The sequence below is a fragment of the Ruditapes philippinarum genome, unplaced genomic scaffold, assembly GCF_026571515.1.
Source record: "Ruditapes philippinarum isolate M1 unplaced genomic scaffold, ASM2657151v2 ctg8415_1_1_1_1, whole genome shotgun sequence".
In the NCBI taxonomy this organism is placed as follows: domain Eukaryota; kingdom Metazoa; phylum Mollusca; class Bivalvia; order Venerida; family Veneridae; genus Ruditapes; species Ruditapes philippinarum.
Window position 1 is genome coordinate 64,458 of NW_026860538.1, and position 26,968 is coordinate 91,425.

The 26,968-nt window shown below is 31.6% G+C and overlaps 2 protein-coding genes across 2 annotated transcripts; one reads left to right on the forward strand and one right to left on the reverse strand.

Moving 5' to 3' along the window:
* LOC132760507 (serine/threonine-protein kinase 16-like) lies at nucleotides 1-11,362 on the reverse strand. The gene is made up of 8 exons (XM_060752495.1): nucleotides 11,270-11,362; nucleotides 7,290-7,427; nucleotides 6,728-6,968; nucleotides 5,746-5,885; nucleotides 5,108-5,228; nucleotides 4,643-4,738; nucleotides 2,661-2,785; nucleotides 1-1,576 (listed from the first exon to the last, which is right to left on the reverse strand). The coding sequence occupies exons 2-8, from the start codon at nucleotides 7,397-7,399 to the stop codon at nucleotides 1,450-1,452; spliced, it is 960 nt and encodes a 319-aa protein (XP_060608478.1). The 5' UTR covers nucleotides 7,400-7,427; nucleotides 11,270-11,362; the 3' UTR covers nucleotides 1-1,449.
* A 2,477-nt stretch (nucleotides 11,363-13,839) lies between these two features.
* On the forward strand, nucleotides 13,840-26,968 carry LOC132760508 (F-box/LRR-repeat protein 18-like). Its single transcript, XM_060752496.1, has 10 exons — nucleotides 13,840-14,034; nucleotides 15,692-16,613; nucleotides 17,142-17,277; nucleotides 17,854-17,969; nucleotides 19,829-19,998; nucleotides 20,428-20,516; nucleotides 21,223-21,367; nucleotides 21,780-21,915; nucleotides 23,187-23,269; nucleotides 24,081-26,968. Exons 1-10 carry the CDS (start codon nucleotides 13,883-13,885, stop codon nucleotides 24,241-24,243), a joined length of 2,112 nt encoding a protein of 703 aa, XP_060608479.1. The 5' UTR covers nucleotides 13,840-13,882; the 3' UTR covers nucleotides 24,244-26,968.

The following is a 26,968-nucleotide window of genomic DNA, read 5'->3' on the forward strand; positions in this document are numbered from 1 at the left end:
TGTATGACATAATATATTTATTATTGCACAAAATAAACAAATATTAACAATTATGCATTTACAAAAGTAAATTAAAATAAGATGTACAACCATTTGGTCCCAAATAAAACATAGAAAGACAGACTAAAATTTCTGATTCAATGGAAAATACATATAGATTCTATAGAGGTTATTGAATGAGTGTGGATTTAATACTAAATTTATTGAACGAGTTGAATAAAATCATATATTGATTTATTCAACAAGTTCAATAAATTTTGTATTGAATCTACACAAATATAAAATTTTATTTATCAAATATCTAAAATTAGAACGATTTACAGCTAAAAGAGTTATTTTTCATTGACATGCATATAGTGTAATGCTAACATTAGAACGCTTTAACAATGTTTGTATTATAATGCAAATGATGTCACATCAAAGTGTTATTACACTAGTGCAATATCATTTTTATTAAATGGTTTTATTACACTCCCATGTCAGGGTTTATGTGATAAATATATGCATTAGAATGCAATAAACCCTTTGCATGCTAGGAAAATTTATTATCTGCTGAAGTTGTTGTCTGTTTGATTAAATATTAAAATCATTTAAATTTCTTGAATTCAGAAAAAAGTATAGTACGGATTTCAAACAGCTTGGTTCAGGATGACTACAGGGGGTCTGTAATCAAACTTTTGCAGGAACTATTACAATCACCATTGGCAGAATATGGGTCAACTTTCTGACCTACAGCAGGCCATAATGACTTGATTATGTGACCAGTAAAGAGAACCAGGCCGGTAATGCAGATTTCTTAGACTTAGCAATATTAGTTTGCTTTTCAATTCTAACTGCAATGATCCATTTATTATCATTTCGTTATATTTTGAATACAAAAAATATCCAATAATTACATGTAAGTCAACAGTTACTTTCATATTTGTATTTGCAAGTATGGGAAATGAAATCCTCCAAATTATATCAGCAACAATTATGAGGATCAATATCATTTTCACAAAGCACATACTGTATTTCCTATCATGAAATTACTATAAATGATATTTTTCCATTTCCAAATATGTATAGCATTGAAATTGTTAGTTTAAAATATAAATTTGGCAACCATTCAGCCTTAATGAGATAAGCTATATAAGATATTATTCATACTGACTCTTGATTTCTGTGAAAAATGAAAAATATCTCATCAGCAAATGAAACTTTTCAAAATACTTATTCAAGCATGTAGTATAATGTTAGTATTGAAAATTGTTCCTTAGAAACAAATCATACTCCAAATTCACATAACACCCACAACTTATCTCTTAATTTATATTTTTAGTGTTTTGACCAAAATGAATTTCACCAGTGAATGATATAGAGTGAGTGATACACTGTATATATCACTGATGGATTTTCCCCTCGTTCAAAAGTCTAATTCTTGGTTACATATACATGTACATGTATTCGTCACGCATTTGCACTATTTTTGTTGCACATAGTTTGAGCTTTATTCAGGATTTGGTCAATAAAAGGTCTCTCCATAGGATTTACTACCATACAGGTACGAATAGTCTCCTCTATTGAAGTGGAATATCTGAAAAGTAAAAAATTATTACACACTCAAATAATTTATCTTATTTTATTTATTTTTTTATTATTATTTTTTTTTTTTTGGGGGGGGGGGAAGGGGGTTAAGTCCTGTGAACAGTATAATCTTTCCAGACTTATTGAAGGAGAAAGACATTTTGTAGAAGATTGTATCTGAGAAGAACCACTGGCCTTTTGTACACTAACGGGATAGCTTCCTCACATGAAAGAATTTAAAGTTCCTATCAGCATTCAAACCAAAAGCGATATGGGGCAAGTAATTCTTAGTAAACAACCGTAACCACTTGGGCACTGAGACCCTAAGGCACAGTCTTTAGAAAACTTGTTTTTATTACCTTTAAACATAAGACTGAGATACAGTCTAATTCTGACAATTAACCCAAATTCCAAACAATTACCCTAAAGATGTTTATATGATGTAAGGACAAACTATACCATCAGTATTGCCCCAATTCCTGCCTGCATATCAGAGCATACTGACAAAGCACTAAATATTTCATTGCACAATGCCATACTTCAGATAATGAAATATTCCAACCTTCATCACAATGGACTTTGCCTTATTTAAAGCAGGGACAAGTTCTAGTAAATTACTCAAATCAAGCAGGTTGAAAATGTAATAGGTGCTCTAAAGTAGCCTTGTCATTTGTTCATTCTTTGCTATCAATATCCCACTGACACATATTATAGGTAACCTTATTTCCAAACAAGATTATTAAAGAAAAACTAATCCTATAAAAAAAGATTCAAAATTCATAAACCTTTAACCTGGGGCAACTGAATGTACCGATGTGATCAGTGCAGACCAAGATCAGACCGCACATCTATGTTGTCTGATCATCATCTGCACTGTTTGATACTCTTCGTTAATTCAGTCAGAACTTATTCTGAAACTTTCCCTATAAATGATGAATGGTTTTGTCCAGACTGAAAAAAATGGACAAGTCCATTTAAGAACGTGTCCATTTAAGATATTAAGTGTAGTACGGTCTTAATTGGAAAATAAGAAATAAAATCTTGCAGAAATAAAATAAACATTACATATAACTATTATGTCTGCCATTATTTACCCTGTATTTTGTGGAATTCTGATATTATCTGACATCACAGCCAACGCTATACTATCTCCTCTCTGATATGCTTGCTCAAATGGAGCCTCCAGGAATGCCATGGCATACAGAGTACATCCCAATGACTGAAATATACATGAAGAAATAACACCTTTAAACTTTGATATCATCCGTATTGTCAAGCCTTGTGTAGTTGTTTAGAATTAAGTCAGCCTAGTATCATACAGACAAAGCTCCCCCCACAAAACCTTGACCAAAAGCCTCTCAGCTAATGCATATAAAAATCAGCAAAATTACTCATATGACATTGTAAATAAACTAGAAATGTGTCATCATGCCACGGATGCCCCCGCATGCAGCCAAAATTTCAGATGTTATAATATTTAGTTCCAAATTTGTTTGCACAAATTATTGTTTTCATTTTAAGTTCAAAGCCCTTAAAACTTTTCAACGTTTACACAAACCATTTTCATACAATGTTCAAGGCACTGAAATTATTCAGTCTTAACCTTTTGAAAATAGCATATTTCATATTTGTAGCCAAAATAATGGCTACATACATTTCCACAAAAGTATGAGTGCTGAAACTGAAAGTTCAAATTTTTTCCAATATTCAAGAAAGATAAGTTTGTCTAAAATCATTGAACCACGACCAAATTCAAACTTAAACTGCTTATTCCTAAGATGTATCTATATTATTTTCAAAGTGAAAGGACATAACTCTGCCAAAAAATCATCGAACCATGACCAAATTCCAACTTGACCTGCCCATTCCTTTGACATATCCATATGTCAAATTTGAGTTGAATATGTAACACTGTTGGGTAGATAATGAACAGAAACTGTAAATTTCATATTATTTCAAAGTGAAAGGGCATACTCTACCAAAAATCATTGAACCATGACCAAATTCGAACTGGGCCTGGGCATTCCAAAACATATCCATATGTGAAATTTGAGTTGAATGTGTTGTACTGTTGGGGAGATAATAAACAGAAACTGAAAATTTCATATTATTTTCAAAGTAAAAGGAGCATAACTCTGCCAAAAATCATAGAACATGACCAAATTCAAACTTGACCTGTATTTTCTCATGACATATCCATATGTCAAATTTGAAGTTGAATGTGTTGTAGCCGTTGGGGAGATAATGAACGGAAACTGAAAAATTTCATATTATTTTCAAAGTAAAAGGGGCATAGCTCTGCCAAAAATCATTCGAACCATGGACCAAATTCGAACTTGAACCTGTATTTTCTGATGACATATCCATATGTCAAATTTGATTTGAATGTGTTGTACCGTTGGGGAGATAATGAACGGAAACTGAAAATTTCATATTATTTTCAAAGTAAAAGGGGCATAACTCTGCCAAAAATCATCGAACCATGACCAAATTCGAACTTGACCTGTATTTTCTCATGACATATCCATATGCCAAATTTGAGTTGAATATCTGCAACCGTTACTAAGATAATGAACGGAAACCGATGATGACGGAATGACAGAATGACGGAAGGACGGAATGACGGAAGGACGGAATGACGGAAGGACGGAAGGACGGAACAGGGTAACACTATATGCCCCGGCCATTACATGGCGGGGGCATAAAAACATTGTACACATTGTAGACCAATTATTTTCTATAATTACAAAATTTAAACTTGTAATTTGTAAAACACATGAAGTCTTACAATCTTGATTATTATAGGTCAGAATGCTTAACTTTCTACATTTGTATCTACTGAATTACATTAATCAAATATGCATTTAAAAACAATCCCAATAAATAAAAGGGAAAAAGAAGAAAATTTGTCACCTTAGTGCAGTAATGGGTTAACTCCTAACTTTAATTGGGGTTAACCAGTTATTGCTCTATGGTGACGATTAATATGCTATAATTCAAAAATAAAATGCAGTTATCATTTGAAGAATAAATTATCAACATTTTAAAAACAGGGAACCATAAACCAAACTCTCACCCATATATCTGTTCTCTCGTCCACACTGGTTCCTGGCTCAACATTAAACAGCTCTGGTGGACGGAATAACATTGAAGATCGCTCGGCGGCTTCATCCTAGAAATGCAAGTCTTTGAATATAATATGGTCAATTTTCACTTTACACAAATTTACATTGGACATTTACTTTCTTGTCTAAAACTTACTCAGAGACTCAGGCAGAAAATGGGAAAAACTTTAGTTTAAACAATATTTATTTCTAAAGTTTACAATATGACTACATATATATTTAACCAGCACATAAACACAGTGAAAATTTGTGGATTGTAAAATTTCCACATGATAGATTCTTGAAATAGAAAAGGAATAATATATCCACATTCTCATGTCTAAACTGACAAGGGCAAATCTATAGGCCAAAAATTTAAAACTAAAATCTCAGCCGTGCTATAATAAAACATACCGAGGCATAATAAGTGGACCAACCTGTAAAGCTATGGCTTCAGATCTTGATTTGATTTCAACTCTTGCTTTCACTGCCGAGCCCAAGTCCATAAGAATTGCTTCACCATTATCACCAATCATTATGTTACCTGGCTTCAAATCTCTGTATATTATATAAATGTACAAAAATATATTAAATCTAAAGTGAGGATTCATGTCACATAGACTGAATCAAGTATCATAAGATGATAAGTACAGGACAGTATTTTAAAATGTGATTGTGGCAAACTTTTCATTTTTCTGGGTTAAGTTTGATGGAAGTCTGACAAGAAATATATGTATCTGATTGCATAGTTGAGTGGTAAACGCATCAGACATATGTCAGACTAGAAATCTGGAATTGCTGGCTTAGTTGGTTCAAACCCTATCAGGGGCAAGCCGTTGTTTTCTTGACCAAGAAACTTTACTGTACACTGAGTCTCATTGTTCAGTACTGGTTGGTTCAAGGCAGGGATTGAAGTGTGTCACAATCACAGAAATGTTCATATGGCAGTGAATAGAACCATCAATGTCACACATTATCTGTCTTTATTTCACACCTTATAAAATGCAACCAATATACTTCCTGCATTTGAAATGCACAACCCTGAGGTGTTACTATCAAATAGAAGGCTCATTACCTGTGAGCATATGGCGGATTGTGACTATGTAGAGCTTTCAGGGCTTTACAGACTCCAAGAAACACCGGCCATATATCTTCTTCCTTCATTTTATCTGATTTTCGACTGAGTGACTCGATTCTATCTTGGACAGTGCCTCTCTATATTGGCAAAAAACAACAATATGATATATAAACTCATATTCAAAATTTTACATACATGTATGTACATAATAATTATCTCTTGAAATCTCAATAAATAGATTTTCTCTGTCTTTTCAAAATTAAAAATGTTTGGAAAATCCAAAGTACAAAATAAGACAAGTTTGGATAAGAATTGACTGACTTAACATACATTTTGTGGAAATATATCCCTAGCTATATTGGTGATGTTGACATGGATATAATGGAGCCTAATAAAACTGCATACCAGGTCTCCAGATGAGCCAAAATATTTCAAGAAAATCAAACTTGAGAAAAATGTACTAAAATTTAAGAAAAGCAAAAAGATTCGAGATTTAAAAAATAATTTACATGTTGTGAGCAACTAAAGACTTATTTTGCAGTATTTATCACCATATTTCTACTGTGTGACTAACAAATTAAGGGCTTATAATGTATGCATATTTTGACCTTTTATTGGTTTTTGCGATGTTTGCAATGTGTAAGTTTCTGTCTTTGATCACTTCACAAAATTTTACTTTTTAATACATTTTGATGAAAACTAGGTGCTGATTTAAAGTAACATGCCTCTAGAAACAGATATTTGGTTATTATTTGTTATGTATTTCCATTCAAAATAATTCAAAATACTTCACTCTTTTTGTACATGTACATTGTAGTTTCCAACAAAGCAAATATGTTAAGATATTTTGTGACAAGATAGTAAAAGCTAGTAACGCACCAGACAAAAGTAATGCTGTAACATAAGATAGCATTACAATCACAACTTTAGTAAAATAATTTAAATTGTACATTGTGAGACTAAAAAAAACCTAACTTACTTTGTAAAATGGCATCACAATTAGTGTTTCTGTGATAGGCTCGTGAGATTGCACATGCTGACCAACAGTGATCATAGCATATTCAATCAATAGCACAAGGTTACTGTGCTTAGTAGATTTCATGATTTCCACCTCACGCATGGCCACTTGTTCATCTTTCTTATCATGGCATGTTATTCTCTTCATAGCATACATTGTATGATTTCTCGCATCTTCTAGTAGGTCCACTACACTGAATCCACTGTGAAATATAAATAAATAATACATCTTTCTGTTGACATGTCATATAAATGGAATGATTCATTCTCAATTGCTGGTAATTCATAAAATTGGGTTACACTAAGTGATTTTCAATTCACATTTTAGCTAATTTCTAGTTTCTTAGATACATATGAACATGTGTTTCTTAACTTGTTCTCAGTTTCCACGTGGTGGACCAAGACACATGTCCCTCCCTGCCCCCCCCCCCCCCACAAAAAAAATATGTGGGCCAAAACAACCTACTTAAAGCAAAGAAATCTTAAAATACATGATAAAAGTCTTTATAATTTTGATAGCTTACCCTTCTCCAAGTCTAGACCTTATGTAAAATCTTCGATTATTAATGGTGATGCTTTCTTTACCACAAATACACCCCATTCTGAACAGCGTTGCCAGACCAACTGTATTCATTTAGTTGTAGACATGTATTTCATACTCCCTGTAAAACAAAAATACAAACTCCTATTTGCATTACAACTTGATAATTTTAGAAAACTAAAACTTTCTTCTTTCTATCAGAAAACAAGTAATACAATTTAGCAAAATTTCACGTCTTAAGGTTATTATTTCTGTAGGTATAATATTCTCTACATTACAGTGTTTAAGTTGTCTGCTACATATAATAAATATATTTTTAAAGTAATAAAATGTTTCATCAAGTCAGGCACATACGCTGCCATCTTGTCTTGTTGATCTTGTGAAAAGTAAGCAGTGTAAACAAGAGAACTATACATATTATAAAGCCAGCTGGCATATAAAATTCTTTTTCTATTTAAATGGTCTTAACATGCTTTTATGAAATTTTATGAATGTCTTTTTTTTATAATAACGGCATTTATGCAAGAACAAAAACTTAAAGTTAAACTAAGCATATCAATTGATGGGCTGTCAATTAGACACCAACATAAAACCAATTATCTTGTTGGCAGTTATGTGACCTATTTATTGGGTGCATTCAGAGTATAGCCACTTGTAGGATTACAAAGATAATTCAATAACATAAAAGTGAAAATTTTTATGAACAACAAAGACATATTTGAATATCAAAATCACTACCAGTACAGTTAATAGTATTTTTATAGAAATAAAATGTATCGCTCACTAAGTTAGAGTATTTTCGATTTATCTAAAATCTATTAATTACCGATACAATACAGAAATTTTTATTGGTTAATCTGTTGGGTCATTTTTTAGGTATTTGTATTTTTCGGGTCACTGATTTAGTTGTATTCCTACGCGTTGTTATAAATTCAGTCATTTTTTTGCGGTCTTTACAGTTCTTAGACACATATCGGTTGATACAGATACAGATACAGATATTATATATATGTGTGTCTAAGCTCTGATTAAATCTATATCTATTTCATCTGTGTTTTTTCTGTGTTTGAGATAATTGTTACATTGATTAGAATGTTGATTTAACAAAAAAAATAATGATGAAATTTACTATGAAGTTTTCTAGTAACAAAAAAAAACATGGAGCCTGATATGACAAAGAAATTTATCTATAGTTCTTGTTTTCATATTATTAGTAAATTATTAATAAAAAATTCTGTAAATGATCTTTGTTTAAATGGATACATTGTTTAAGTTTTTTTTAATTCATCTTTTTTTTTAAATTTAAGGTATATTTTAGTATAATTTATCACAAGTATCAGAAAATGTTTGGTATAAACATTTGGGAGTGAAACGTCTTGGTGTGAACCGTCCCAATAGTGAAACGTCCGTCTACTTTATATATATCCCCATACTGCCTCTTTCCGATCAGCTAACAGATTTTTCAACAATAACTGACAGTGAAATTATATATAAAAAAAATTCTCTTTCAATTTGCGAATATTATCATTTCAGCTAAGAAATGCACCAATTTTTAAAATTTTACTTGAATTATTACTATGAATCAAGGACAAATCATTACTGACCCATTTTCCTGTTCTTCAAAATTTCACAACCACTTTTCAATCAGTTAACAAAATATAAACTGTTCCACATAAAAATTGTCATACAATGTTAAAATATAATTAGTTATAACTGAGTAGCCGCGATATATAATAGGGATCACTGCTCAGTAGTCTGCCTGTCTGTCCGTTTGTCCATCTGCCTCAAAACTTGTCCAGACTACTCCTCAGGAATAACTGGTGCAATTTCATCCAAACTTTACACAAATGATCACCAATGAATTACCAAGTCTATTTGTGAATATCATTGGCATTATCCAGTTTAATGATTTTTGTCAGAGTTATGACCCTTTTATGATTTTTATTTTTAATAAAATAGCCCCAGACTACTCCTCTTTTACCACTGATCAATTTCACTGAAACTTTACAGGATTGATCAGTACCTCAAGAACTTGCACATATATTACTGAGTTTTCCAGTTGAATGATTTTGGCTGAGTTATGGCCCTTGAATAAAAACCGCGCTTTGGCCTGTTAATGATTTTTGTGTCTCCAGCTACATGCTATTATCAGGCAACACATGTAATCACAGATCACTGTTGTTGATAAATTGAAGTTCCTAATTACTATAATGGGCTATTCTTATATCAGACCAGTAGGTCATATATATTATACACCAGAAGATACTGTAAAATCATTATTATTCGTGGGGCACGAATTTTCGTGGTTTTCGTGGGTAGGTCAATCCACGAATTTAAGATCCGACGAAATTTTATCCCAGCGAATACTTCTTACCCTGTCTGTGTTCTATATATTACAAACATTCGTCGGCTCTTTTCCAGCTGATTTACGTGAAATGGACGTATATACATACAGGTTATTGACAGATTAAATCCATTTGCAATATGTAAGAAACTTGAAAGAAACTCGATTATATGTCCTCAATTTACTGTCACAAATGTCGGTCGCATAATTATACACGCTTGATCATTGTAGTCTACTCGATTGAGTTCACAAGATTACTTGACATAATCGAGTAAATATGGGAACCCAGGCAAGGCAATAATTAGCACTTATAGAAATTGTCAGTTTTAATTTTGAAAAAGTCTTTGATATTAACGTGGTAAGTACGCAAAACTATAAAAATATACGATCGCTAAAACAGATGAATTTTACATTCTTTTGTCGTTTTTAAATGATTCTGTTTAAATGAATTTTTAATCTGTATTAAATTTTGTGCCAATAAACATCAAAGACGCCACCGACTTTTACTAGATCCGCACATACCGGTAGTTCTGTATTTTGGAGAAATTTTGACAAACTCAACTTCAGATAAATGGTAATAAACAATTTTAACCTAATTATACGGCCATTTTTCAATCAGATATCTATTTGCAGTTGTAAAGCTGTCACAATTGGGGTATGGATGTACATTTCAATTTGCATAACAGAAAAAGCATGTTCTTGTGAAATTTTTAGGATCTTAGGGTCTATATGACCCCATTCTAGTGAATGCTTACTGAAAAGTTATCACAGAGAATGTTTTTCCTTGGTTAAGTGACTGTTACTTTACTGATGTATTACCTTCCAATTAAGAACTGTATGGTAAAATATGTACGTATTAAAATTACAGCTTTTGAAGTGCAGTATACATTATAACTTCATGATATTGAAACAGTTGTCCAACTTAATATCCATTTCTGCAGACTGACAAAAAACTGAGTCTTTAAATCAATTATTTTTAGAAAATTATTGCGATTTGTAACTGGGTAAATAAAGGATTAGTGGAAAACACACATTTTACATATTTTGAACTAAAATGCTAGCGTTTTCTTTTTTAGCGCCATAATTGACATTGCTCAATTTGCTGCTGATAAATTTAGTCAAGGTGAATACAAGATGTGCTTACAATTTGGTTACATGACAAATAAGGTCAAAAATAAAAAATTTCTAGGGATGATTGAAAAGTGGTTGTGATTGAAAACTGGCAGTATGTGGATACATGTATATTACTATTATTACTGGTCAATGTTTATTTTATTGTCATGTCACAAAAAGTATGATTAAATCCGTTCAGAGTAAATTGTCAGCCATCGGTGCCATTGGCTATACTATTGGTGCAACTTGGATTATTCTTAACGCAACAATTATGCCCCAGTTATTAACTTATTATGTATTTAAAATCAAGAAATATCCGAAAATGATGTATCCGAAATATTACATCTAAAATATTTCGATGTTTTACAGCTTACTGCTTTGACTTAATACGACAAAACTTTCTCAGCAATGTAAATATAATTGAAGATTAAAACTACATAATAAATTCCCGCAAACATATGAAATTGTCCTATAAAATACAAAAATAATCAAAGTAAAATAAATACGTGACACATCAGGATCAATAAACGCTTGAATCAAATGTTTTTAATTTTCACAATCATATAAACGCTTTAAATGTTTTTTAAAGGCTGAACACCACTGATTTGGTACTATATTCCCAAAAGTAATACGATACTATTTATGAAATAAATTTGAAGATGTTGAGACCCTGTTTGTGCAAAAAAGACAATGCTACAAATGATATATGAAAATAATATTTTTGTTTAATCCTCCAGGACGTATATTTTCATCTCCTAGAGAACACTAATTCCCACTAAATTACACAAGAATGATCTTCAGATTAAATCTGATTTTTCATACCTTTTAATTATATAAGTTGATTAAAAAGGCCAACCAATATAGGAAAGTTACGGAAGCATGGAGAGGACATAGTCGATTTATTTTAATAATCTGTGGGAACAACTTATTTGTCGAAATATTTGTTATTAATCTGTGGGAACAACATGTTTTGTGAGAAAAATCTTTTTTTATTCTGTGGGAACAACATATTTTGTGAGAAAAATCTTTTTTTATTCTGTGGGAACAACATATTTTGTGAGAAAAATCTTTTTTTATTCTGTGGGAACAACTTAATTTGAGTAAAAAAAAAAAATTTATTCTGTGGGAACAACATATTTTGTGAGAAAAATCTTTTTTTTATTCTGTGGGAACAACATATTTTGTGAGAAAAATCTTTTTTTATTCTGTGGGAACAACTTAATTTGAGTAAAAAAAAAATATTCTGTGGGAACAACTTATTTTGTGAGAAAAATCTTTTTTTTACTCTGTTGGAACAAACTATTTTTCTGCGATATTTTTCAATATCTTGTTCCCTCAAGATAATAAGTTGTGCGAACAAATTAATTATGTTTTGAATATACCTGATACTTCAAACACCAATTTCAAAATACTGTTTAATTTAAACATCTCTATCCATTTTTCTGACAACAAGATGCAAGAATTTGATTGGTTGAATTATGTTGTGGGAACAACATAATTAATTTGTTCGCACAACTTATTATCTTGAGGGAACAAGATATTGAAAAAAATATAGCAGAAAATAGTTTGTTCCCACAGAATAAAAAAAAAAATCTCACAAAATAAGTTGTTCCCACAGATTAAAAAAAGATTTTTCTCACAAAATATGTTGTTCCCACAGAATAAAAAAAGATTTTTCTCACAAAATATGTTGTTCCCACAGAATAAAAAAAGATTTTTCTCACAAAACATGTTGTTCCCACAGATTAATAAAAAATACTTCGACAAATAAGTTGTTCCCACAGATTATTAAAATAAATCGACTATGTCCTCTCCATGCTTCCGTAGAAAGTAGACGTTGATGAGGAAAAAGTTATCAAATTTGAGTGCATTGTTGTAGAATAATGCACGGTTCGTGTTCAAATGCATAAAATACATATACTATGTAAGGTAAATCTAGGGTTATTCAATAATCTTTACATAAACTACTTAAATTTAACATATTTGTAAAGTGAAATATCGATTCTTGACATTGTTTAGTCAAGATTTTCTAACATTTCTCTTTGTTATTAATTTTCAAGTCGAGTTATTTTAATGCAACGTGTGATTGTAGTGAAAAGTGGTATTTTTGGTTATTTTAGATATTGCCTTGTCTACAGAAACCAAAGGTAGAGTCACATTACTTGGTCATGTCTCTCAATATCCCCTCTTATGGTTTTTTTATAACTAATATTTTCATTTTTTTTGTACTTTAAAAAATCAATTTAATAAACAGTTATCTGAAATTTATTTTATAATAAAACTGTAGAACTCTGCATGAAATGCCTATACATGTTTTCCTCATTTGATTTTTCAATTGTATCCTTAATGAACTATGACGTTAATTTTGATCACTGAGTGTCCGTTTTTCCGTCCTATTACAATAGGAATATAATCAAGAAGGTCTACATGCCAGATCAATTGATTTATTATATCAATTATAAGTATTTTGAACAATGAACCGTGTATTATTATACTGTACATAATGCGAGAGAAAAAAATATATCTATTTCTATTCTAACATGCTAATAAGTAAGAAAATGGATAAAACTAAGTTGAACTGTATACATTGATTGAAAAGGTAATTTTCCTGACGTCATTTGTTTTATTGACGTCATTTCAGATTAATGTGACATGTTACACTAGCATTCCTTAATTTAATTAATGCTTTATGCATTAAATGCTGTGCGTTAATGCTGTACATTGTCAATACTGGCAGCAATTTATTTTGTATTTTTCTGTGATTTAAATTACATTTGGGATTAAATCAAAGACGATATCATTATTTATGTTTACAATATTTTAATTTTACAGTTTTTAATTTAAATATAATAATATTCAGTTTTATGAGAAATTTCAAGAGAAAATATTTCTTATCCAGAAAAGAGTAAATATTTTCATGGAGATTTATTTAATATAATAAAAGTGACTTACATTTTAAACAAATTTACATAGTATTTTCATCATGTTATTAATATTTTATGGAATATTAAAATTTAAATTAAATAAAAATCTGGTCATGTAATATTTAGTAGTGCACTACCTTTGTGTGATTTAGGCGTCTATGTGACACAGATTTTAATGGACAAAAGAACAAGGAAATGGAAACGCAAGACACATTTAGCTGGTTTGACCATATTTCTGACGATATATTGCTACATATTTTATGTGCTGTTCCAAGGAATGATTGGAAGAATGTCATTAAAGTATGCGTTAGATTCAGGAATGTATGTCACGACAAGGATCTGTTTAGGTATAAAAATTATTATGTCAGGTCAACTCGTCCTCAGGGCAACTCGTCCTACAGTCAACTCGTAACCTTTTTTGTTTGTATATTCGTCCCCTACTTTTGTCCACTCATATTGAAATATGTATGAGTTAACTCGTCATTTTTTGTCAACTTCTTCCTTTTGTGGTCAACGTATGTTATTTAGCACTTAAGTGTGGTGTTTTGAAGCTGATTTATAAAATAGTATTTTTCTGATCTAGAAAACTTTAAAAACTAGATAGTTGACAAGTTAAGGGACAAGTTGACTATATTGGATGACTGGACAAAAATGGTTTTCAGTTAACCACAGAACAACTTCAATTTAACTACTAGTACTAACTCATTCCATGTCGTTTTTCTAGAAAAGAACCAATACACTGATTAACAGTTTCCAAACTAGCAGACGACAGTCTATAATTCTGTTCTTTTCAGTCGCATTGTGAGTAAAGATAACTTGTTGTGTATCTCACTGTATAAAACATCTGTACATGTACAAATGGTCTGACTTATGGTAGGTTTAACCATAAATTTAAATACCTTTAGTGTCAAACAATATGTTGAAATATATACTGAGACAAAGCTAAGATGATAAGCTTTTCATTGGTGTAATAATGTTAAAATCTATCTCTAAATCGCCCCTAACTAGTGGTTTAAATACAGGTAAATTTGCATTGTTTTAGCATTAGAGATATCGATTTTACTCAAAGGTAAGGGAAACATCTCATATTTTTCACTTGATATACCTTGGTTATTTACATAGTTCTGACACATAAAGACTGAGGGTGAATTGCATGAAAAAATGAGCTGCCAACAGATGGCTAGACACACATTGCATTATACTTACTATCAACAAAAAATTCAAATGTCAGAAATATTTCAATGAAAACTGCATTGAAGAAGCCGGAACTTGGCCTGGACCAGAACTGGTTACTTGCATGACTCTAGGGGATGAGTCTGCTTGAAATCAAGTTAATTAAAACTTTAGCATACATCATTACATGATTAATTCTTTAACTTATATCAACTTAAATTTTCTACTGGTTTTATTTCTTCAGTACAGATCTAGCTTTCAATCAAAAGTTATTTTATTAAGAATTTCTGTGGGTCACATTTTGGCTTTTTCACAGTTATTTGATTTTTTTTCTCATATTTATAGACCTTGAAAGTAAAGCTTTATCAATGGCACTTGATTAATATGTTATCTATAGGGTTTTTATTATTAACCGATTGGCAATCCAAACCATTGGTTAAAATGCTGATAAAATCAGTTGTATTTTCATTCTGTATATTAAAGTATCACCCTTGACCCTTAATGGCAAAATCGGTTGTTTTCTTTGGAGCATCTGTTGCCTCAGATAAAAATGAAAACCCTGATGTCACATAGTAATGTAGGATTTATTTCGTTATAATTCATGATGAAAATATATCACGATATAATTCTGGAATACCAGTATTTTCAGTCATAAGATCAAATGTACAAAATGTGCTCTATCAAAGTAAAAATTTGTTAACCAAAGTATCCTGTACCATTTTTAGTACCTTCAGACTTATCAATGTTTATAATCAGCTAGAGTGTCACATTTGTATGATTTGACTTTTACCAGAAAGCTCTATTTATGTATTAATGTATTTTTTCTTGCAGGTATTCAGATTTAGCCTGTGCCTATGGAATGTCAGATAGAGAGCTGGAGGACTATATCCGTGCTGGCAATAGATACATTGAGAGACTGAATTTGAACCACTGTTACTGGCTCTCATCATCTACACTATCTGCATTCATACCTAGATGCAAGAAAATTCAAGAGCTTTTTCTTCTGGATTGTAAACTCACTTCTAAAGCCCTAACCAAAATCATATGCTCAATAGAGTGCCTCAAGTCAATTGTGTTCTCTGTTTATAACTTAATAGAATTTTCAAATATAATCAATGGAAATCAGGAGGTCCAGTCCTCTTTGAAGCATTTAAAACACTTTGGGTTACATATACGAGAGGAGTTGAATGGAAACAAACAGAATTCATTACAGTTCCATCTAAGTCAGCAAACTACTGTGATAGAATACTGTCCTGATCTAGAATCATTCTGTGTCATAGGAACTCCAGGACTAAGTCAGAAGTTATCAAAAAGGCTGGTTCATTCACTGATTGTCAAAAGAGAGCATTTAAAAAGTTTAAAAACAATGTCAATCAACTGTACAAATGATGCCACTTCAAGACTTTATTTTTTCGGAATTCTAGTCAAAGCATTTGATGAGCCAGGTATTCACTTTACAAACTTATCAGTGTCAGGATTGGATTTAAAACAAGCAGTTAAACGTTCATACTTTATTCGTTCTCTCAAAGAGTCATGCCCGACATTACAGAATCTTGATTTGTCTAAGGTGCTGATTGACGAGCTAGAGGCGTCCATTACTATAGAAGATGCTCCGTGCTTGAAACACTTGAACCTGGCTGATATCAGGTCAGAGAGTCGGTGCCTTGGGCTCCTCATCAGTGCCAGCAATTGTTCAAACCTAGTCAGTCTTAATCTAAAAGGTGCTACATCTGGCTGCAGGTATTGGCAAAAGGTAAGATGGTTTATAATTTGATTTACTGTTTACATACAAGGTGAAAAATAACAGGATCACATTTCTGCTACCTTAAATATGGTTAAGAAACTGAATGCAACCAGTGATTTTGTTTTCAATTTTTTAACAACTTGTGTCTTTCTGAAGTGGTAAATATAGCATCTGAAATCAGATTCCAACCTGAAATTGAAATTAACCCACACGCTTTATAAAAATTTCCAATTCCATTTTAAAACGCATGGTACATACATGTAGCAGAGGCTATCTATACTGAAAGCTTGTCTTCGGTCAAAATTATCAACAAGCTGATAAAACATTGTGTTTACAGTGGCATTTCAGGTGAAAATATAGCATTTTTGGGTGAAAGTATACCTATATTCGGCTATTAAGGGAAACTGCCTTTATTCGGCTTTAAAATATAGAAAAAAATCACTTGTCTTAATTACCTTATTCACTTTTAAACATTTCTTTACAGTAACTATTTACTGTCTACTATGATTTTTGTATAATATCCGTTTTTGTATTCAGGAAGAGTTGGAGGGCCTTGACCTCGTTTTGAAAAACTGTGTCCATCTACAACATCTCAATATCTCCGGTGTACATGTACATGAAAATGAGTCGGACAAGACTTTAGTGGATATACTTACCCAGCATGATATCTCAGGTAAATAACTATCTCTATAATCACTGGTAATGAATGATCACTGTGGCCAGCAAGGTTCAGGCTAGCCTTAATCACTTGTATCAAAGTATGACTTCAGGCCAGCATGGATTCCTTGTCAGGCAAGCCTTAATCACTTATACAACCAGCATAGGTCAAGACCAGTCTGAATCACATGCTGTAACAGTATTTTAATGAGATTTCTACTGGTGCTCGTTGTACATTGTTTTCTTGTATACTATAGCAGAACACAATCAGCTGTTACTTGTTATTAGTGATTGCCAAACTTGTGCGTGAGCAAATATAGCAGGTGAGTTAAAGGCGAAATCATGTCAGTGACTTTTGAAAGAGAGACCCAATATATGGAATTTCCCAAATTCCCATTTTAATCTTTAAACTTCTAAAAACCTGTGATGATTGTTGACTCACACTTTATTAAGGCTTGTATATGATACAACTTGAGCTACACATAGGTCTTGAACTTGCACATCTTAGGCCAACACTTCTCTTGTTAATTGAGTAACAAGACTCACTTATGGTCGTAATCAAACATAAATAAAAGTTTTAAATTTGTTTTAGCCTTCAAAAGTCTTGCTCTGTCAGTATGTTGTTTGGTAAACACAAAAGAAAAAGGGAAGTCCACAAAAGGGTTCATCAGTAAAGGACTGGGAAAGAGACAGAGGATTGCTAGACAGGTATACATGTAGATATAATTATTATCACACCTTAGTGCAGTAACGGGTTAACTCCTAATATAATGTTTTAGGAGTTAAATTGTTACTGCACTAAGGTTACAATATGTACATATTATTTTTGCTACATCAGTGGTTTACGTAAACATCTGTGAGCTGGCAAAATAACTCACAACGGAAGAATTTTTATTGCTGGCTAGTTTTGCCAAAACATTTTAAACAAAATGTGTTAAAATTTACATAGGAGTGCTTATCACTTGCTTATCACTTTCCAGTTTTTCATAGGTTACTTAAAAATTTAAAGGGGAACATTCATTTACAGTATAACCTCAACAGAGTGGCCCTTTGTAGAGCAATTACCTCTTCACAACAACCGTATTATTTCTTCCCGAAGTAAATATTCATAATAAATTAAACCTCTCTCAAGAACAGCATTTCTCAGCAGCAACCAATCACTTTATTTTTCTTAGAGTGTTGTGCTGCAGAGGTTGAAGGCAGTGTTTCTTCCAGCTCCAATTTTTGGGCGGTCATTTTTGACCCCCTGTATCAGATTTTAGGGGTCACTTGAAATTTTTGAGGGTCATGCCAAACGATATATTTTATTAACCAAGAAGTACATAAAAGAACTGGAACCACTAATTTATTAGCCTCTTTCCTATAATTCATTCAGCCATTGAAAAATAATAGATGAATAGAAAAGAAAATGTTGCATAAAAATAATTTGAAGAATCTCTATAAACAGAAGAAAAAAATTCTTTAATGAATTTAATTACCCCCAGTTAGCTACTGTAATTCATGCAGCTTAATATATGTATTACAACTTAAATTTTTATCAGCAAGGCAGTGGTTTACACAATTGCATCATCCTTTCCATATTTGGTCGTTTAGCTATGTCACTAGCAGTACTGTATACAGGTAAAATGTGTAACAGTTGAGAGTTGTGTAGTACATACAAGTTTGTTTTGAAAATTGGATAATTAATTGATAGAAAAGTGGACAATAATTGGATATAATTATATTGTCCTCTTGGATGCATGAAAGGGAATTTTTGTCTGATTAATGGACAATTAAATTGAAAGGTATTAAGTCGTAAAATCAAAGCAGTGCATGATTTGTATTTTAATTTGTTAAATAGTTTGCAATGGATTTGAAATTGTCATAATTTGAGATTTACTGTAAATTAATGGAGAATAAATAACTGTGTCACTGGAAACGCACAAATTGAGTCTCATTGCGTCAAGGCCGTAAAAAATGTGTCAAAAACGCGCTCTGGAAGAAACACTGTGAAGGTGTTCATAATCAGTCAATTTTTGTGTGCTTGTTTTGTCAGTTCTAAAATTTATTGTAAAGGAATTGAATTTCCTGTTTGGAGCAGTAAATGGTAAATGATTAAGTCAGGTAGCTTTACCTCTCGCCCAACGATATTTTACCCTTATCATACAGGCACCACCAAATATGAATAACCTTTTCCAACGGTATAGAGCCAGGCTAGTCTGTATTATGTATATAAGTGTAATCTGTGCAGGTTTTATAAATGTTTGCTGACCAATTAGAAATTTCCCCAAAACTGATAATGGTCATTTTAAAATATTGAAGCTGGTCAAGTCCATTTTAAGAAATTCAGTGAGAAAATCTTCCCTTGTCTGGCATACCGTAGTTTGTCACAGATAATATTTAAAGAATTATAAGACCATTGCATGAGTTTTGGGGCCCCTGGCAGAGTGATTAAGTTTGCTGTCTTTAATTAAGTGAAATCAGTAGCCCATTGTTGTGGTATTGTACAACATGCAAGGGAACTATATAATTTTACTACATGTGTAAGATTTTTACAAGGATGACTGATGCATGTTTTTTTCTTTCAGCCTCAACCATCTACATCTACATCTGAGGGTCCTGATAGTAATGCTCCCACTTCTACAGAGTTATCCCGCCTTTGCAAAGCTTGTCCAAGAGTTACTTCCCTTGAGCTGATAAATACTGGCTTCAATCAAAGTGTTATACACTCTAGTCATAAGTCTGTGTATGACCCTTGGTAAGTGACCTTAGTTTATTAAATATTTATATCCACTATATATGTATTCCTATAGATTAATGACGTGGGATAGCAAATGCCTTATACTTTAAAAAGATTTATTTTGTAACTTCACTGTGGGTTTAGTATTTTGAACACTTATTTAAATTGCATTTTCCTTAAGTTAGGTAATTATCTTGTCCATCTTTTAATCTTGTCCATCTTTTAATCTGGATCATGTTTAACAGTTTTTAGGGAATACGTCAATATGTAATCTGACTGAATAGCAAACAGTTGATACCGTGATCAATGGCAAAGGAGAGTAGAATAAGTTGTCCCCAGCTGGCTAAGGGTTAAGAATACCACATACATGTACATTGTTTATTTAATTCGTAAAGAACTTTTAAAAAGTTTGCATAAAATTTTATTGGTTTATGTTAAACTTTTCAGTAAAATTTCCCATATGTTAAGGGAAAATGACCTTAGTGGAATATCTTATCTAACAAATCTGCGATACCTTCAGTTGACAGGGCTACCAGGTAAGTGCACTCTGTTTTCTTTATTTTAACTGGTAATATTTTGCCATATTTATTTACAAATGTGACCTGACAGAAAGGAAATCTAGATTGTATATGGATAATCTTGAATAATTTTACAGGTTGAATATGTTGATTAAAGTTAAATTGTTATTTAGACAAATACTCAGCAGTATTGAATTCAAAATCTGCCTGTTTAGCTCAATATTGAGAGCATTTGATTTGTAACCAAGGGGTCACTAGTTCCATCCTTGGATGAGGAAAATTTATATTCATGACATTTAATTTTGGACATCAGGTCTATTATTTAATAGTCATTTATTTTTCACAGCTATTTCAGAACTTGTGCGAAATTAGTAGTGGGTCACTTGCATCTAAAATTGTACATTTAATTACTTTTACTATTGTTATTCAGAAAAACCAGTAAGGTGGACAGACTGCTAAAATATTTCCAAAAGGGAGTAGAAATTGGCATAAAAATCAGATAAACAAAGAAAAAATAGCAGTCTGCAAAGAAATCAACAAAGCAATCAAATCTGTGATTTTTATTGACAAAATATTGTAAACAATGAAATTTTTAAAATTAATAATTAACTTTTTTCTTTCAAGAAAACAAATTAACAAGTTTAATTGAAAAAAATAATTAAAGAACAAATCAAATGACTATATACTATACTTGTAAACAAGTTTTTTTGTATTCATTTGACAGGTATCTCAAATGGTAAATTCTTAAAAGAGATTGCCACCAAATGTGTTCAGCTAGACACCCTATGGCTGGCCTACATCGGTCTCGGACCTCAGATTCCTGGGATTTGGGACTCTCTCAAGTTCTTCAAAAATTTATTAGATCTCAGGTAATGTTTACAATTTTAGATTTGTTTTCTGATTTTCCATCATAAATACATATATATATGTATATAGAGGTTTATCAATGGCCTAGTGGTTCAGGACACTGATCATTATATAGTCTCTTTGGTCACAGGTTTAAATCCCTATGAAATGAAATGTGGTACCCTTGTATTTCATGAGGGGAGGCTTTTCAGATAAGTGGTTCTGCTTTGAACAAATCTTACTAAAATGTTCATTTTAAACTTTTTTTAAAAGTGGTAATTTTTATCATTATTGCATAGTTCTGATTTCATGGCAATAAAAATATAACAAAAAGAAACAATTTTTTTTTTGAATATTTGAAAGTTCGTATGTATATTTTATGAAAGATATTGACATACAGTAATAAGTTATCATCAAATTCTCTACATGTAATAGAATAGAACAGCCTTGGATGAAATTAGATGACAGTTTTTATCAGTCATGTCTGGGCTGTGAACAGCTACAACGCCTTGTCATCGTGTCCAAGAACTCAAGATTTGAACCAAAACCATTAGAAAATTTCCTTACAAAGGTAAATATTTTGCTTGCTTTATTTTCCTCTAATTTTTTCCCTAATTTTGTTTAAAACCATTGCAGATATTCACTTAAGGCTTGAAATACCTATTAAATATCAAGGGCATGTAATTCTGCCGAACAGTTACTCAGAAAGATGCTCCTTTTTCTACTTATATCATTCTATCCAGTACTGAGAAAAATGGAGTGCTCTCCAAGCTCCTCGGACAGTTTGTGTTATTTTTGAGACAGTATGACTAGAAAAAGTAAATATTATTTAGTAGTTAATAATCAGAAAAATGAAGTATGTTTTACTCTGACATTTTATAAATAACATGAAAAGATATATGTTTTCTTCCCTTTTTATTATCATGAATATTGTGTATTTAAGTCAATGTATAGAGAATGTTACTGATACATTATTAAAAACATGTGCTATTAGAAATAGATTTCATGGCAACACATGTTTGATAAAATAAATAAATAACTAGGCAACAGACGTTAAATACATACAGTGTAATTACAATGTATACTGTAAAATAAACAGAAGATTATTGATTTATTTTTCATCGATGTTTCAAGATTATCATCTGTAATTTATTTAATTTCATTAAAGTATGACCCCTTGCAGATTTTAGATTTGCTCACACATTTGCTGATTGATTTAGAACTTAGATATTTTATTCTGATAAGTCAGCTGAGTGCAAAAAAAACTAAGAGCGGTATGAACAAACATCTACTTTGAATTCACTTAATTTGGTGGGCATGAAATTTCATAGTTTTGTTACAAAGAACATTTTCTTGGGAAAATAATCCTACAGCAGACAAAATTTGTTGTTATTTCTTTAATACAATAAATTTTTAAGGTTTGTTCATTTTAAAATTCCAACACAGCAGATATATAGCTCAATATACTACACTTTAAGATATATTGGAGTTGACCCTCAAAATGGCCGTCAGGGGAGGTAATATGTACTACAGTGTAACTTCTGAAAACCGAACATCTGTGGGACTAGGCAAAAAGTTCAGAATTTGGAAGTTTCCGGAATTCAGTGGTATTTATTACATAGAAAACATAAGGAGAAATTTTGTGAGTCTGAAAAATGTTCGGATTTCAGAAGTTTCGGGATTTAAGAAGTTTCGGAATTCAGAAGTTACACTGTATGTGAAAAGTAAGAAAAATATATTTCTTCAGTAGAAAATAATCTTATTCTTTTTCAGAAAACTGAGGGATATATAATAATTAATGTTGATTTATTATACAGTACCATATAAATAATTATATTTCAGGCAACCAATGTTTATGTAATACAGTTATTTACGGACACCACTTTAAAAGATTGTGACCGTTATCAAGCAGTTTTACAAAAGAGGTAAGTTCTTTTAAAGATTTATTTTTGGACTATTGTCAAATAAATAGAGGATATTTAATGAGTGTAGTTTAAATACTAAATTATTGGAACAAGTTGATTCAAATTATATCACGTGAGACTCTGGCAAACAATAATACCATTTTATTCTAAGAGTTCAATGCATTTTCTAGGAGTTCAATAAATTTGATAATGAAACTGCACGAATATGATTTTCTATTTATCACATATATATAAGAATAACTGTTAATGGTAAAAAAGAATCATTTTAAACCTTGACTATTCAAAGAATATGGAGAGTTATTGTACTCATCAGGTATTGGCATCAGTGTCACACTTCGGTCAAGTTTTTGCATGCAAGTTGATTATCGTTAGATTTATTAAAAAGAATGGGTTGGAATTTCAAACACTTATTTGAAAACAGAATAGGTCATTCTCTAAGGCCCATAACCCTAATGTACATTTTGACAGAGTTATTGCCCTTTTTGAACTTGAGAATAGTGGAGCATGCTGTCCTGATGACAGTTCCTGTTTCATTGATGTGTTTAAAGTATAAAGCAAATATTTTGTGTGTCATTATGCTATGTTTGTATTATGCAAAATGACCTCATGTCAAAATATATATACAAGGCTGTGTAATACTATTTTTATAGTCGCATCACGGGTATGTGATAAAGCCTCCGAAATATAAATTTTACCCCTGTTTCGCTGAAAAACTAGAATTAGCCACATTCGTTGCCACATAACCCTTGTTGTTTATATGTTACTTAAGTATTTTTTTAATTTCATATATTTTTGCTGTATATTTACACAGGTTTGAGAGTCAGCGACCAGGATTTCATGCAGTATTAGAGCACCTGCACCATGAGCGAGTGCCAGCCGTGCTTGCAGCCTTGCCTCTAGTCCATCTAGATGAGATCACACAACTGTCTTCCATAGTCTGCTCAAAACCATTACTCTCCCTCTGGGGAGATTGAAAATAGTGCTCATCACTAGACACTCCTGTGTAGGAGGCTAAAAAATGTTTCTGTCAAAATGAAACTGTTCATCTCCCACTTGAATGATAATGAATATCTTAAGAGAGACAAACTATTCAGTGACTATCCTTAGAGACAAACTACTCTTCAACTTTGGAGGTTAGAATATTCCTGTATGAACAGTGTGAATACTCTCCATTTTTAAAGGCAGGAATATCTGTCTGGAGCAACCATATACTCTTCAAATTTGGCAGCTAAAATAATCTATTTAACCGTGTAGGGAGATCATTTACACTCATTTCTTGATGATTTTAAAGGGCATTTTGTTTGCGTTAAAAACCAAGCTGTATTGATATGAAAGCATGTTAAACATTTTTCAAAGGATTTGTTCCCGGTCAGACTTGAATGATAGATTGCTAGATATATAATTTCACTACTAGGGACATGTCCTCATTTCTGTACTGGTTTACCATTGTTAAAGAAAACACTTGACTTTTTAGAGTGTATAACTAAACCATGTTATATTGAACATTTTTTTTTTTTTTTAATTTTAGGACTATAATGGTCTGACTGTCAACCCAGGGGTCATGGGTTGGAGCCCTGCTTTGGTCACAACCATGTTTCTTTATATGACACCAACACTGTACTGTCAGGCATTTTTTTCTTCTAATTATCAGGCATTACATATGTATGCAAAGGTGAGAGTTCAGAAAATTTAAATTTCCTGCATTATTAGAGATGTTGCATTTTTTTTGTGAACAAAATTTTGCAGATTTTTTAACTGTTTAGGAAGAAGTTGATATTTGATTAAAGAAGCATTGGGACATGTTCCTGCTTTGCATGAGTCAGCATGAGTGTTGTTTATCCCATGAAAGTTCCATGGAGAAATATAGAATATCAACAGGAGTTGTCTGCTCTAGTTAATGCTGTTTATGATATTTTCAAACCTTGTTGGATACACACATGGTATGCCTAGCAGATACTGAGATAGTGTTTGTGTGCAAGGTAAAGCAAAATCAAGCTACTGTGTACATCTTAAATGACAATCATTGTATTTTATTGTTTCGTTACTTTCTTGTTGTTATTTTTTTTTTATTTTATTTTTTTTTACCCACAGTAATATAGCTTAAAAGTGTTATTGTTAAATTTAGGATATTACAATTTAAGTTTAGACTTCGTGAATTCTGTTATTACTTGACAGATGACATATTTCCATTTTTCAGAAATCAGAAATATTTATTTGCTGTGGGAAAACATTTCTTACAAGCCTGTACCTTCTTACTAATTAGGTTAAGGGCCACAGCTCTGATTTCCCTTTTGACCTTTATTATTTGTTGAAGGTTTATTTTGGTTTATTTTGTATTGAAAATACATCTTCTACAAAATAAATTGAAGTTTTAGTAAGGGTTATTATGAAAATGCTTTTGTAAGCTTCAAAACTGCTATCACCTGTACACATGTACCTGATGGATTAAGATAGGGTAATTAATATATCTGTTGTAAAAAATAAGATCTTGAATATATTATTTTTAATGTTTTAACAGTAGAGCAGTTGCCTTGAATGTTATGATATTATTATTCTTTTCAATTGAAACAAATCATGTTTTGTTGATGTACAAATTGTGTTCATTTAACCCTTATCCTGCTGAATATTTGTAAGGGATTTGTCCAGCTTTAAATTAAGAACAACATGTATGAAATAAAAGGAATTTCAATATCAAATACAAAAATACAGTTTAGATATCAGAATACAAAAATGGAGCTATGGTCAGTTTATTGTCTGATCAGATGTGTAGTCTGACCTGGCTCTTTACTGGTTACAAAGGCCAATCACTTTCAGTTTTAGATGGTTATGGGTTAAGAAATATGAAAAATAGTTTTGATATTTTTAGAATCATAAAATGTCCTTAGGCTTGTGACAAAACATTTATTATTTTTTTCAACTTCTTTCATTTGTTATAACCATGATCAAAACCTGCATACCTTGATATTTCCATTAGTATAGAGAAACCAAATGATTGTTAAAAGTAAGTGGATACATCATTTTGAAGCAATACTATATTATATACATAGTATAAATAAAAGTTACAAAGTTGGGGAAAACAGTTACACAATGTGGTAAAAATTCAATGTGAGTGAGAAGGAGTGGTTAAGATCAGTGGGAGTGGTTAAGATCAGTGGAAGTGGTGTGGGAGTGGAAGATAAGTGAGAGTGGTTTAGGTTAGTAGGAGTGGCTTAGACCAATGAGAGTGAAGTGGGAGTGGTTTAGACCAGTGAGAGTGGAGTGGGAGTGGCTTTGACCAGTGAGAGTGGAGTGGGAGTGGTTAAGTCTCTGCGAGAGTGAGTAATGTCATTGAGAATGTAAGGTTAGTGGGTAAGGTTGCCGACTTTTGAAGTTTATATCTTCATAGGGAATATAACTGTCTGATGGTTCAACTAAGGTGCACATGCATGTTAATTTTTTCTTGAATAAGTAAAGCTGAAAAGTCACTTATGACCTCAACTCGACAATGCACATGAGCATACATAGCAACAGTATTTTTTTTGTAATTTAGCAGTTTTCATGTAAAAGCTCAACTAAAATTACGGACAACTTGCAAGAAGACTAACAAATATACAAGCTAAGTCTTTCTTCATTGAAACCAGTTATAGAAATTACATTTGTACATGTAATATGCGTTATTTTTCATTTAATTGCTTGTGAAATAAAATTTCCTGACCAAGT

Excerpts from the sequence above, each read along its gene's own strand:
- LOC132760507 (XM_060752495.1), bottom strand. The coding sequence starts at position 7,399 with ATGAATACAGTTGGTCTGGCAACGCTGTTCAGAATGGGGTGTATTTGT. Across the intron at positions 6,969-7,289 it reads AGGTCTAGACTTGGAGAAGG|TGGATTCAGTGTAGTGGACC; the intron begins GTAAGCTATCAA and ends TATATTTCACAG. Across the intron at positions 4,739-5,107 it reads CTGAAGCCATAGCTTTACAG|GATGAAGCCGCCGAGCGATC; the intron begins GTTGGTCCACTT and ends TTGCATTTCTAG.
- LOC132760508 (XM_060752496.1), top strand. The coding sequence starts at position 13,883 with ATGGAAACGCAAGACACATTTAGCTGGTTTGACCATATTTCTGACGAT. Across the intron at positions 17,278-17,853 it reads TACCCAGCATGATATCTCAG|CCTTCAAAAGTCTTGCTCTG; the intron begins GTAAATAACTAT and ends AATTTGTTTTAG. Across the intron at positions 20,517-21,222 it reads TCAGTTGACAGGGCTACCAG|GTATCTCAAATGGTAAATTC; the intron begins GTAAGTGCACTC and ends TTCATTTGACAG.